This window comes from Scomber japonicus, chromosome 11, assembly GCF_027409825.1.
Source record: "Scomber japonicus isolate fScoJap1 chromosome 11, fScoJap1.pri, whole genome shotgun sequence".
NCBI classification, from domain to species: domain Eukaryota; kingdom Metazoa; phylum Chordata; class Actinopteri; order Scombriformes; family Scombridae; genus Scomber; species Scomber japonicus.
Window position 1 is genome coordinate 16,511,971 of NC_070588.1, and position 14,549 is coordinate 16,526,519.

The 14,549-nt window shown below is 37.9% G+C and overlaps 2 protein-coding genes across 2 annotated transcripts; one reads left to right on the plus strand and one right to left on the minus strand.

The window, feature by feature from the left end:
* Positions 1-4,036: 4,036 nt before the first annotated feature.
* abcb11a (ATP-binding cassette, sub-family B (MDR/TAP), member 11a) lies at positions 4,037-12,007 on the plus strand. Its single transcript, XM_053329251.1, has 24 exons — positions 4,037-4,199; positions 4,334-4,413; positions 4,528-4,661; positions 4,753-4,924; positions 5,042-5,166; positions 5,243-5,417; positions 5,526-5,639; positions 5,774-5,884; positions 5,970-6,095; positions 6,185-6,388; positions 6,493-6,663; positions 6,745-6,934; positions 7,933-8,014; positions 8,106-8,205; positions 8,294-8,458; positions 8,562-8,666; positions 8,784-8,945; positions 9,757-9,960; positions 10,081-10,322; positions 10,437-10,593; positions 10,715-10,912; positions 11,013-11,219; positions 11,484-11,630; positions 11,807-12,007. Exons 1-24 carry the CDS (start codon positions 4,037-4,039, stop codon positions 12,005-12,007), a joined length of 3,735 nt encoding a protein of 1,244 aa, XP_053185226.1.
* Positions 12,008-13,096: 1,089 nt separating this feature from the next.
* On the minus strand, positions 13,097-14,373 carry LOC128368375 (glucose-6-phosphatase 2-like). The gene is given in 7 exon segments (XM_053329166.1): positions 13,097-13,470; positions 13,572-13,639; positions 13,641-13,670; positions 13,752-13,863; positions 13,965-14,012; positions 14,015-14,073; positions 14,156-14,373. Coding segments are annotated over 7 exon segments (909 nt in total).
* Between the last annotated feature and the right edge of the window lie 176 nt (positions 14,374-14,549).

Here is a 14,549-nt window from a genome sequence, read left to right on the forward strand (position 1 = left end):
TATTCTGTAAACACATTTTAAACCTTATTATTTAGTTACTCTGTTAATTGTATTATTTCATTATTATGATGATGATGATGATTATTATTATTATGATGAAAGGACAGGATAGAAAGAGGGCTGTGGATTTTGTCTGCGATCACTTACATTGTAAGTGCATTCTGAAGAGATCTTTAAATGGTCAGTATGAACAGGAGGAAGAAAAACATGTTTCAATGTTCATCTGGGCACCTGACTGCTGTTTTAAGACAGACTTGAATATATCGTGAATCCATCATTGAAATGTAATTCAGTGTAAATGATGACAAATCTGTATGAAATTACATTGTGAAGTTTCAGCTGAATCTATTATGAACTGCTGTCTGAATAAAAGTTGATTTAATATTAAAAGTTGTTACAACCTGATGTGCCTTGCTCAAACTGCTAAAACCTCCTATATTCAGCTAAACCAGGGAAGGAACTGTTCTGGCAATATTTATCTATCAATAAGCACAAAGCCGGTAACGTTGTATTTCTCTAGTTTATTCAGTCGTCTGCAGACGGACTCCTTCTGTCTCAAGCGTGAGATGAAAAAGCGAGCCCCGAGCAGAGGAAACAGTCAGATTATATACAATACATTATCATAGAAAAGGGAAACATTGTTCTATCAACAGACCAATGTCATCACAATAGGCACGTCATCACGGGTATACAATCAGGACAATAGTTAATCAGTAGACTATAACACACATGATGTTCCATCAAAGGTCAATGATATTCATTAAATCAGCATTTCATGGCATGGTCAACAGATTATGATGCACACACATACATCTAATCAAATAACATAACTACTCATTTGCTCAGACAAGATGAATAATAAGAATTTCCATTACATTCCCCCATTTGAGCGTATTACGCTCACAAATTAACATTAATCAAACAAACATTAATCATTGAAATTCAAAACTAATGATCAAAAAAATCTGATTAACATCATCTTTTTTTTTCTTAAGTAATCCAAGCAAACAATATTGCTAGATTGAGCAATACTAGATTAAACAGTACTGTCAAAATCGTGTAAATCAGCATAGGGTGGAACCCAGTTCAGAGAGGAACCACCTTCAGATTGAATCATGAACTGCCCAACAGAGGTTTTAACCAATGAAGTGACCAAAGCTTTAATGCAAGGTATAGCACAACAGATCACAACCATAAACACTGTCAGGGTAACAAGCAAAGGTGTCAATGCTCTCAGTAATGTCATTTTAAACCATGTGAAAAATGGCTGAATATAATAAAACCCTTTTTCACAAAAATAACATTTGATGACAGTCAAACTTTGGACATGACATGTAACATCGTTATTTATTGTATTGTTGTATTCACTGATGTTTATCATTATTATTTATTAATTGTCTTTTTCAACCCCTGACTGTATGGACTGCACTCTGACACACTGTTGTTTGGATGTTGTATGGGTGATGTATGTGTGATGAGGTTAGCTGCAAATGAATTGCCCTTAGTGGGATCAATAAAGTTTTATGATTCTGATTCTGATTCTGAGCATATCTCACAGAATATTTGGTGTTGAAAGATAATGTTGGTTTCACCATAAAGCTCAGACTTTCCCTCTTCTTCTACAGACATATACAAAACTCAAAATGTGTTTCTGGGCCACATTAAAATGATGAAGTGAAATGAGTAGGTCACATTTAGGGAATGTTCCCAAAAATGCATATATTGCACATAGACAATATATGTAATACAACCTATCTAAGAATAAAGTTTTGTCACCTAGAGATGATCAGTAATTCATTCCGAGTATGTGTTCAATATATTTAAAGATATACAGGTGCCCCCTGCTACTACTTCATGAAAGGCATATTGAAGTTTATTGAATATACCTGCGTTTTCTTTTTAAATTACAAATTCTACTATTGGTACTACTGCTGCTTCTCCCCTATGAAAAATAACTAGTTTTTATCAGTGTTTTGATGACAGCCCCACCTTCCTGTGGTATTATCATGTGTTGTGAATAATAACCTGCTGTAAAGAAGGAGCAAATTCCAAACTTGACTTGTCTTAGCGGGCATTAACCCCCAGAGCATCTAAATGTGCCTCCATTTACATATTTCTTAGGCAAAAAAAAATATATATATATAAATATATTTTATATATTACTATTTTACATGGTACTTCAGTGTCAGTCTTATTTTATCTGAAGGAAATGTGGTTTGCAGACAGACCTTAAATACAAAGACCATAGAAATAGACTGACGGCAACACAAAATATCAATAATGTAGGAAAAATAACAATATAAATAATAGATAGAAATAAAACATTTAAAATCAAATATACAGTATGTTACAATAAATTAAGGAAACACCACACTTTTGTAAAATATAAAACATATAGTTTCAATGATGGAAAGTGATAGGTGTATGTAATTCAACGCAGTAGCTCCCTTGGTTGGTTATTATTGTTAAAAATTAATACAATTTCTGATTTATAAAAGTTTCCTGGAGCCATTCTGATGACCTCCAAAGATGTGTACTAACCAAAATGTCACCATTCATGGTACTTTAATTCTCTTATTAATGTACTATTGTGTTATTATTGAGTCAGTACCTGGCAACAACTAATGTCCTCACGGTCATTACTCCCATTTTACAAACACCTGATAACGATCAAACAGTCGTAGGATGCTTTGTTTTTTTCTGTAATCAAGCAATGTTACCAAATTTTAATACTTTAAACATCCCACTGGGTTTGTTTTGAAGATACAATAGTATAAGTAATAGTGGTCAATCTACATGAACTTGGATTTGATTTTTGTCATTTTTATAAAGTCAGTCTAGTAAAGGTAATAATGCTGACACATCCCTTATCAGTCTAATAGACATGTAGATAATAAGAAAGGAGAGGCATAGGTTAACTGGATATGATAGGAATTTGCTCTGATTAGCTTGTCAGTGGGGTTGGTGGATTTCTGAAGAAACCAGAGATTCTCTGAGAGGAGTGCAGTCCAGGTATAGTATTATATTTTTCTTTTCTCCCACAAAAAACTGCTATACAGCATTACAACTCAACCAGTATTTCTCATTTCTCTTTCTTCTAATAGTTGCTGTTCCTGCCAGAGCATACTGTATAAAATCCAGTAGTGTTTTGTTGTTGATGTCGGTACGCTAAGCTGTTCAAAGCAGCGTGTTGCTGTTGTTACATTTTTCCTCACATCTTAAATCTACAGACAAAGACTATTAATCTTAAACAAAACTACTTTTTCACATGAGCAAAACACTTAATTTCACAATGTTTCCACTGATATTTGAATGACAGCATATGAGCTTAAAAACAGGACTTTCTTCACAGTCAGTATTATTAAAATAAAAAGTAACCAGTGGATAAATTGTAAGTTATGTGAGTATAAATGTTTGTGCAACAATGAACAACAGTGGACTATAATCAGTCTAAAAACTTGGTTCTTCTGATCTCATTTAAAAAAAATTCCGCTTTAACCTCAGGGAATCCATTAGTTAAACATCCAAATTATAATTAAGATTTTTTTTTTAAATCCACAGTCGCTAAGTGAGAAAATAAAGACATGAAGGAATCAATAAAACTTAAGACAACAGCAGATAAAGCAGGTGAGTGATCTTCTGTTGTACAAAATTGACACACTATTATCAGAATTTTGCATGAAAATTAAGCAATTATAAGCAACTCTAAAGATGGTTTCCCCTCTTTTCTCAGCAGACGAGGAGAATGGGTAAGTTTGAATAGTGAGACTGAAATTACTTGTTATCTATGCAGTTGTTATGTTGGCTCTTACATTGATTTCATGTTTTACAGAGATGAAAAGAAGAAAGAGAACACACTGAGTGTTGGATACTTCCAATTGGTAAAATCTTTGCTCATATTATTTATAAATCATCATATTAACATGGACTTTCCATCAAATGTCTTTGATTTGATACAGAAAACAAATAAAATAATAAGAATCCTTCCTTTTCTTTAATGCAGTTTCGATTTGCCACCTGTAAAGACATCTTGATGATGTTGGTGGGGAGTTTGTGTGCCCTCATACATGGTGCGGCCTCACCTCTCATGCTCCTAGTATATGGCATGATGACCAACACATTTGTGGCTTATGAGCTTGAGGTTCAAGAACTGAAAGACCCAAACAAGACCTGCATCAACAACACCATCTATTGGGAAAATGGCTCCATTTATGAAACAGCTGAAAACAGTACAGTCTACTGTGGGTGAGTCATTGGTTTATTCATGATAGTTTATTTAGTGATATTTCCATGAAGAGTTCTTGTAATCTGTTATATTCTCTTTACAGGGTGGATATTGAATCACAGATGACCATGTTTGCATATTACTATGTTGGAATTGGATTAGGAGTTCTGTTTCTTAGCTATTTTCAAGTAAGTATGCATGCTTTTCATATTCAGCACCCCTTTGAAAGCAGGTGTAATTATAGCTTAATGACAGTGTAAATAAGAAATAATTTCCTACCACTGTGACTGTCACCAATCTAGATTTTCCTCTGGGTGTCAGTCGCTGCAAGACAGACTCAGAGAATCCGAAAGACTTATTTCCGAAAAGTAATGCGAATGGAGATTGGATGGTTTGACTGCAACTCTGTTGGTGAACTGAACACACGGATATCTGAGTGAGTTGGGGCCTCAATCTGCAGATCAGGCTGTTATCAGTGTGTGGCAACAAGTGTTTTATTGTTTCTGGTGTGCTCTGTTTTTTCTCAGCGATATCAACAAGATCAACAATGCCATCGCTGACCAAGTGTCTATCTTCATTGAGAGGATCTCTACGTTTGTGTTTGGCTTCATGGTTGGTTTCATCGGTGGGTGGAAGCTGACTTTGGTGGTCATTGCAGTGAGCCCACTGATTGGTATAGCTGCTGGACTGATGGCTATGGTGAGAGTCCAGTTGTGAGTCACAGTGAATGGTTTAAGTTGTATGTTTAAGTGTATTGTTATACTTCACACTTCACTTTTAGATGTTTTAGTGTGTTTCTCTCCCTTATTCTTGAAGGCTGTTGCCAGACTGACAGGACGAGAGCTGGAGGCCTATGCAAGGGCTGGGGCAGTGGCTGATGAGGTCCTGTCATCCATAAGAACAGTAGCAGCGTTTGGTGGGGAGGAAAAGGAAGCTGAAAGGTATTTTGGCATTTTCTAAGATCATTAGGTGATCTTGTACAATTTGCATTGAATTTAAAACTTGAAATTTGCACAGGTATGATAAAAACCTTGTGGAAGCTCAGAACTGGGGTGTGAAAAAGGGAACCATCATAGGGGTGTTTCAAGGATACCTGTGGTGCATCATTTTCCTTTGCTATGCGCTGGCCTTCTGGTATGGATCAAAATTGGTAATTGACACCAAGGAACTGTCTCCTGGTGCTCTAATTCAGGTGTGTGAAATTAAATACACCCAACCTCTTATCTTATACCTTTTAAATTCAGACATTTTGAAAATAGTGGACTTTGTTTTGCCAAGCGGCTGCTGTGTTTGTTTGCAGGTGTTTTTTGGAGTACTCATGGCAGCTATGAACCTGGGTCAGGCCTCACCGTGCCTGGAGGCCTTTGCTTCTGGTCGTGCAGCTGCAAAGGCCATCTTTGAAACAATTGACCGGGTAAAATCTGCATTCTAGAAAAAAATGTGCAGAGTTGCTGCTGCAGAAACAATGCAGATTGGATACTTGAATTATAAATTGTTATATAAAGAATTACCATTATAAAATAACATTATGTGATGTTACATTCACAGGAACCAGAAATCGATTGTTTCGCAGAGGATGGTCACAAATTAGATAAAGTAAAAGGTGACATTGAGTTCCATAATGTCACTTTCCATTATCCATCCCGACCTGAAGTCAAGGTAAATTTATTTCAGCTGTCAGTACTTTATGTCAATTTTGCAGTTCTCAAAATTAAACTCTTGATGAACCCACTACATCTTTCAGATTTTAAATGATCTGAGCATGCAGATCAAAGCGGGAGAAACCACTGCTTTTGTTGGACCAAGTGGATCTGGAAAGAGCACCACAGTCCAGCTTATCCAGAGGTTTTATGACCCAAAGGAGGGAATGGTAACAATCTGAGCATCTCCACAGACACACAGAACATTGGTGGAAAGTTTGAGGACTATAGTGTAATGTCACATCTAAACTTCATGCAGGTGACTTTGGATGGACATGATATCCGAAGTTTAAACATCCAGTGGCTTCGATCTCTCATTGGTATTGTGGAGCAGGAGCCAGTGTTGTTTGGTACAACCATTGCAGAGAACATCCGCTATGGTCGACCTGGAGTAACCATGGAAGACATTATCCAGGCAACAAAAGAGGCTAATGCCTATAATTTTATCATGGACCTGCCACAGGTACATTTACATACTGAAAGATTATATGACAGAATTTTAGTAGTTATAATAGTTTAATGCTCATATACAAGACTAAAATGAACATATAGCTACTTATTTTCCAGAAATTTGATACTATGGTGGGAGAAAGTGGAGGTCAGATGAGTGGAGGACAGAAGCAGCGGATTGCTATTGCTCGAGCTTTGATTCGAAACCCCAGGATCCTGCTGCTGGATATGGCCACATCAGCCTTAGACAATGAGAGTGAGGCTGTTGTCCAGGAAGCACTGGATAAGGTGAGCCACTCTTTGCCAGTGCAACATGTTATTAACATATTGTGTTTTGTGACAGTACTCTTATAACTTGTATATGTGCAGGTGCGTACGGGCAGGACCACAATTTCTATAGCCCATCGTCTTTCCACAATTAGGAATGCGGATGTCATCATTGGATTTGAGCATGGGCAGGCTGTGGAGAAGGGAACACACAGTGAGCTGCTAGAGAGGCAAGGTGTCTATTTCACCCTGGTCACCCTTCAAAACCAAGGCACATCCAACACAGCTAATGGTAGGTCTCATGTACTGTATAAACACTGTTGACAAATTGCTTTCTTTTCCACACAGATTTTGCCCTCTGACAGTCCATATAGACCCATTCACAACATATAGACCCTTTTGAATTGTTGTAGCAGGAAAACCATAGGTGTTACTTATAAAATAATAATGTTTCTGTCCCATTTAGGTGTCCCAGTAAGTAAAGTCAGTGAGCCAGCTTGCACAATACGACAGGCTTGAAACCTGCACAAATAAATGGAATACAGCCATAATTCATGTTACATTACAAGCGCGCTTTTCCTGCTTCCACAAGTTGAAATATCAACCATGAAAAGGGTCTATTGGTTGGCCTAGCCATCCAGGAACAGTGCACTCCTATTTGCGAATAGCCAGTCAGCTACTACCTCTCTTCAGACACAATCACAGATGGTAGTTGTTGTGTCTTTTTTCTGTCAGATCTTTTGGGGGAGGGTGCGAGATTGTCAGCCTGAATTTATCTTGTATGACCTGAGATAACAGCTTTGTGTTGCGAGAGGTAACAAGCATCTGGCTTCGTCACCTGGAGCCTACATTCCTTTTCCATAGGAGACATTTGGACATGTCATGGCAGAGCATAGCTGTGGTGTCTCATTAAGCATAGCCATTGAGATTGTGCTTGTTATTAATTAAACTTGTCCTTTTAATGCTATGACAAATCAATGGAAAGGCCTATAGAGTCATGGAAAGGCCTATAGAGTCTTTAAGAGGGTATAAAATATGTGTGAAATAAAAATAGAATTCCCTCTCAAGTTATGTGAGTAGAGGCAAGGGCCCTTTTACCTTCATCCTTTGCCATCCTCACAAATCCCTTCAGGTGAGTCATAAATGGTTGAGACAGTATATTTCAAAGCTCTCAGCATGAGTCACAGGGAAACGCTATAGCTTGTTTAAAGTTTCTGCCAGATTTGCTAAAGAGAAATGGAAGCTCCAACACTTAAATTAAAGCTATATTGATTTCTCTTTCTTTGCCAGATGCTGTCAGTGAAGCTGCTGAAGAGGACTTTGATGTTAGAGTGAGGAGTTTTAGCCGTGGAAGCTGCAGATCCAGTAAAAGGTCAAATAAATCCAGCTAAGAGAATGTAGTCACGGATATTCATATGATTTATCTTCACTAAAATAATTTGATGTTCTCACTTCTATAGTAGGAGCTCTGTTCGACTGCGATCTCAGAGCAAATTGTCCAATGACTTTCTCCCTGATGTAGTACCTGGCGGCCTCAAGATCCATTCGGACACACCACAAAATGTACAAAGGTTATATTTTATGCTATGTATTACATTTGCTATATCTGGCCTATGGAAGTTAAATATCTGTAATGCATATTCTTAAACAGACATGTGAGGATGATGCAGTTGAACATGTAGAGCCTGCCCCAGTAGCACGTATCTTGAAATACAACCAACCAGAGTGGCCCTACATGCTCCTGGGTTCTCTGGGAGCTGCTGTTAATGGCTCTGTCAACCCCATCTATGCTATCCTGTTCAGCCAAATTCTCGGGGTAAGGGCTGCTCCCAACTATCATGATAGATTTATTTTCTACTTTACTGATTAATTTAAGTTTGTTAATGAGCCAATCACCAGTAAGATCTTTGTGTCTGCAGACCTTTGCCATACGTGATGTGACTGAGCAGAGGGAGCAGATCAATGGGACATGCGTTCTGTTTTGCATTGTGGCTGTGATTAGTTTCTTTTCACAGTTTTTACAGGTTTGCATCAGCATTTTGTAATATAATAGGCGATTTCATTTAGATTATATATCTCCCTGTCAAGTTGATATAGAATAGTGTAGATTCACATTTAGATTGATTGATTTAATGTTCCAGGGATATGCTTTTGCTAAGTCTGGTGAGCTGCTGACACGCCGCCTGAGGAAAGTGGGATTCCAGGCTATGTTGAAACAGGAGATTGGCTGGTTTGATGACCCCAGAAATAGCCCTGGAGCTCTGACCACCAGACTAGCCACTGATGCATCCATGGTCCAGGGGGTAAGTAACAAATTTACAGGCCTATACTTCACATGAACTAAAAAATCTAAAGAGATGGTTTGATTCAAATAAATTGACAGTAAATTTAAGCAAAACTAAACTCATAATATCCGGTAATCGGGCAATTGACACATGCAATAAACTGACAATAAATGACATAGAAATAGAAAGAGTATCTGAAATCAAATTCCTTGGTGTGATGATTGATGATTGGAAACCACACATAAATTATGTTAAAGCAAAAATTTCAAAGTCAATTGCAATATTACACAGAGTCAAATATCTTTTAAATCAGACCATCACTATACACTCTGTACTGTTCCTTCATGCTCCCATACATGAGCTACTGTGTGGAAGTATGGGGGAACACATACAAAACAAACACAGATCCAATATTCATCCTGAAAAAAGAGCCATAAAAATCATAAACAAAACTTCTTACAAGCTCATTGCTTCATACGTACACTCATTCGAACAGATATATTTATTGTTTGTTGTATGCCTGAAAGAAATAAAAAGAGGTAAAAAAGGAGAAAGGAAGGAAAACAATGGGAGGAAAATATGTGTTAGTGTATATATGTATGTGCATGTGTATGTGCATATGTATATATGTTGTTTTAAAAAAAAAAAAAAATTCTCCTATAATTTCTATTTTGCTGTAAAACCACTGCTTATTTGTTTTGTTTGGCTATTTTAACATGTTCGAAATAAACTTAACTAACTAACATTATAAAATCTCAGTTTTTGAATTCATATGGGTGTTGTGGGAGTTATTAAGATGTTTTGTATGTGGCTGGTGTAATTTCTGCAGGCAACAGGATCTCAGATTGGCATGATTGTTAACTCGTTGACCAGCATCGGAGCCTCTTTCATCATTGCCTTCTACTTCAGTTGGAAGTTAACTCTGGTAATCATGTGCTTCTTGCCCCTCATTGGGCTGTCTGGGGCATTCCAAGCCAAAATGCTGACAGGTTTTGCAAATGAAGATAAAAATGCCATGGAAGCAGCGGGCCGGGTAAGCTATCCTTCCATCATAACGTGATACCAGGACATTTGCCACTGAAGCTCCTGGATATCTATGAATGTCTCTGTAAAATCAAATATTCCAGTATAAAATCTGAACACCCTCCTGCAGGTATCCAGCGAGGCTCTTTCCAACATCAGGACCATCGCAGGCTTGGCCAAAGAGAGCTCCTTTGTGGAATCTTATGAAGAGAAACTTGAGATTCCATATAAATCTGGCAAGAAGAAAGCCCACATCTATGGGATCTGTTTTGGGTTTGCCCAGTGTGTAATCTTCATGGCATATGCTGCTTCATTCAGATATGGAGGTTACCTGGTTAGCTCTGAGGGGTTACAATACATGCTGGTTTTCAGGTTGGTAAAAGTCTTTCTTTTATGTGGTCTTTGTCAGCACCATTATTACAACATGTTTTCTTTTGTAATGCACTTGCTAAAAATCATCCCAGTGTTCATATGTTACTCCTCCAGAGTGATTTCAGCTATAGTGATTAGTGGGACAGCACTGGGCAGAGCTTCCTCCTTTACCCCAGATTATGCCAAAGCCAAGACTGCTGCTGCACAATTTTTCAAACTTTTGGACAGAACACCGAAAATTAAGATGAGCAACACAGACGGAGAGAAATGGGTTGGTGAATTTAAATCGTCATACAGTATACAGTACAATACAATGTACATCCTATAATATTAAGATGTCATTTTGTCACAATGCTCTTTAAATGTGATTAAGCTCAGTCATTTTTTTTCAGGAGAATTTCAAAGGTGAAGTAAAGTTCCTCAACTGCAAGTTCACCTATCCAACACGACCGGATATCCAGGTGTTGAAAGGCCTGGTTGTGTCTGTGAAGCCTGGTCAGACTTTGGCGTTTGTTGGGAGCAGCGGTTGTGGGAAAAGCACCAGTGTTCAACTATTGGAAAGGTTCTATGACCCTGATGAAGGTCAAGTGGTGTGTAGACCGATTTAGATGTTAATTTTACTCTCAAAATGAGATCAATCTATTACAAAGCTGTCAACACTGTCTTAATTATGTCATCTTTTTATTACAGTTGATTGATGGCCACGCATCTCATACAGTCAATGTGCCCTTCCTGAGATCTCAGATTGGCATAGTGTCTCAGGAGCCAGTGCTGTTTGACTGCAGCATAGCTGAGAATATACAGTATGGAGTTAACACACAAAGCATCAGCATGGAAGATATTGTTGAGGCTGCCAAGAAAGCCTACCTTCATGACTTTGTGATGACGCTGCCAGATGTGAGTGGACGCATATCATCTGTGAGACAGATGATATGTCTTCCTGGGTAAAATTGCATGATACAATCAAAAGCTCCAGAACAGTTACTAAATGGACCTTATGGTATAGATTATATGATCAGCTAATATAACCAAGATCAAGAATGAATATAAATCCCAAGTGTCAGCCTTACACCTGATATGTATGCAATACCTGTGACACTGTGTGGTCACATTGTGACCTTTTGCTTTGCTTTCTCCACTTCTTTCAATACAAATTGGTAGAAATATGAGACTCAGGTTGGTGCTCAGGGCTCCCAGCTGTCAAGAGGTCAAAAACAACGCATTGCCATTGCCAGGGCCATCATCAGGAATCCTAAGATCCTGCTACTAGATGAAGCTACTTCTGCCCTGGACACAGAGAGTGAAAAGGTACCCTGTGAAACATTTCTTAGCACCACCAAAAAGCTTAAACCTAAAGCAAGGTCTTTCTGTACATACAATTTTAAAATAATTTTCACATACTGACACAATATACCAATAGATTTTGACAAAGTGAAACATTTTCTTGAAGAGTGGGTTCATGACAAAGCTATGTTTTCCTGCAGACTGTCCAGTCCGCTCTGGACGAGGCAAGAAAAGGACGAACCTGCATTGTCATCGCTCACCGGCTCTCTACTATCCAGACTGCTGATATCATAGCAGTGATGTCTCAGGGAGTTGTCATAGAACAAGGCACACATGATAAACTCATGGCCAAGAAGGACGCCTACTATAAACTGGTCACAACAGGCGCTCCTATCAGCTAGGTGCCTGCAGCCACATATGATTTTTATATCAGCCTTACTGTAAATTTAAATGATGCGATGTCATCTTGTGGTATCACACAGAGTATTTGATAACACACTGAGGTTTTATTAATTTCCCTCAAAATAAATCACAGGAATGCTTTTTTAAAAGTTTGCATTAAAAAAAAGAGTAGAAATTGTTCATCTTCTGGTTGTTTTCACAATTAATTTTCTGGCCACAGATAGAAATATTTATTGAATATTTATTTGTTTATGTTTTCAATTTGCACTTATCCATCCGTGTTTGTATTGTTGGACTGTAATTATTGTTCTAAATTATTCTTCATCAAATCTGTGATTGTTTTAATAAAAACTATCAAACTATACTATTTCAATTGAAAAGGACTGCTTCAAAATAGTTTCTTGGAAGATCTTGCTGGTGTTATTTTAGTCATAGAAACTGATACAATCATGAAAGGTTGTGTAATACTCACCAATCCTGATGTGTTACACCTCCACAGAGTTTACATTTGGGGTTTAAACATCTACAATGAGATGGGAAAGCAGTACTGGACATAACATAACAAAATCAAGAAGATTATTTTGAACTGGAAAACGTGCTCATTATGGATGAACAAAATACATTGTCTTGCTCTTTAGTCCTTGGTATGTGATAGATCTTGAGTATATGTTTTTATAAATTGAAGGAGTCAAAACAATTATATGAGAATGCAGGATCATTGACAAGAGTCACTGTCATTTCATCATTTCAAAAAATATGATAAAAATGATTTCAGAATACTCATTTGTTAGTTACTGGAAGCATTTTCTAAATATGTTATTTAATATGTTGAAGTTGTTATTGAAGATTTAGTGTAGGATGCTAAGTAATACTGTTTTTGTTGCCCTCAGCACCAAGTCATTAAGGTACCCAGACACACAGATGTTTCTTCAAGCTTTATTTAACAAGTAGCCTACGAACTTAGGACAGTTACATCATTTAGTGCCATGCCTCAGGTGCCACCGGATGCGAAGCAACAACAGATGATGGGAATAGACGTGAAATGTGTTCTGCTGGGGAGTTTAACTAATCTGCCTAATCGAGTTACATCAGAGACTCTGTTCTACCTCACTACACATGAGTTTAAATCTAGTTTTGTAATCGTCCTTCCCCTTACAGCTTTTAATAAACATCTCAGAGTTTACGGCCAGGCCCAGACCAAGCAGGGCTCCCAGGTTTCTCACCAGACCAGCAAAAGGAGTGGTGTCAAGATGGATCCAATCTGGGTTAGCATACCATGTCTTGGCTTTAGTAACTGACCACAGAGGATCAATATCTGTCAGTTTAAGCAGCAGATAAAAGCAAGCAGCAAAAGAGAAAAGAAAAACATTGGTCAGGATACAGTCTATGGTCTGGATGTACACTTATAAGTTTGCATTGTGGACTGAGGGGACATGATCAAACACTTCAGCAACCAGCATACCTACAAATAGTAGAAAAAACATATCATGAATTCAAAAATGAACTATTACAGTAGAGAAGGAGTTAAGGAAATGTGTGATAGAAGGATTAGTTGGAACCCACCAGCTATAACACAGATGATAACCTGATGTGGGAAATGTGTAGCAATAAAAACCCTGGAGACACAAAGTTATCCACAAAGAAGACCTGAGAAGACGAAACCTGAAGGGATACAAATATTTAGAACAGACCAGTAATGAGGAAATTCACTGCAATGACATGGTATAAGAAAACATATCCCACCTCTGAAAACTCTGGACAGAAGAGACACTGGAGGACTGGGTAAAGCTGAGAGCAGACGTGATCATCACATACCACACATATGATGAGCCCATGGCATGACCAGATGGACAACCTGCACAAAGAAACAATGAGGAACGTTTTTAACAGTGCAAGACGACAATAAAGTGTTTTTATATGCCTTTAGCAAAAATATACTGCATACATGGTACTAACCTGGCCCTGTTTCACATGCTATGTGAAATTGTTCCAAATGGGGAGCTAATCGTTGTGGTAGAAGTGAGTTTCGTGTACCTACCAGTAAGGCCACTGCCCAAACAGATCCCTGAAAAACAAATATATGATTAACTCTTAAAATACACAAAATGCTCTGAAATAGAAACATTTCACCACCCATGATGGCTTACCATTTGAAAATAAGATTGAACCAATCACCGAAAACAGCCGCCCATATCATCTTGGTGCCCACATCACGACTGAGATGGAACCAGAGGGGGAAATAAACAGAGAAGATACTACGAGAGTCACCCACAGTTGACATGAAGTTGAGGAAGTCATGGTATTCCCTGTAGTTGTTCTGGATGTACTGTATAATCAGCACTCCACTACTGTAGACAAAATCCATCTGACGTTGACCGTCTGCTCCTGTACTGACAATCAAAATGCCATGAACCCTGCTACCCCACAGATAGCTTTATATGCCATTCTGGCATCATAAAATCATTTGGTGGAACCATGGCAACAACTGCAAACTCTTGAGTTTGAAAGCACAAAAAATAAAATAATGTGTGCCCAAGTCAT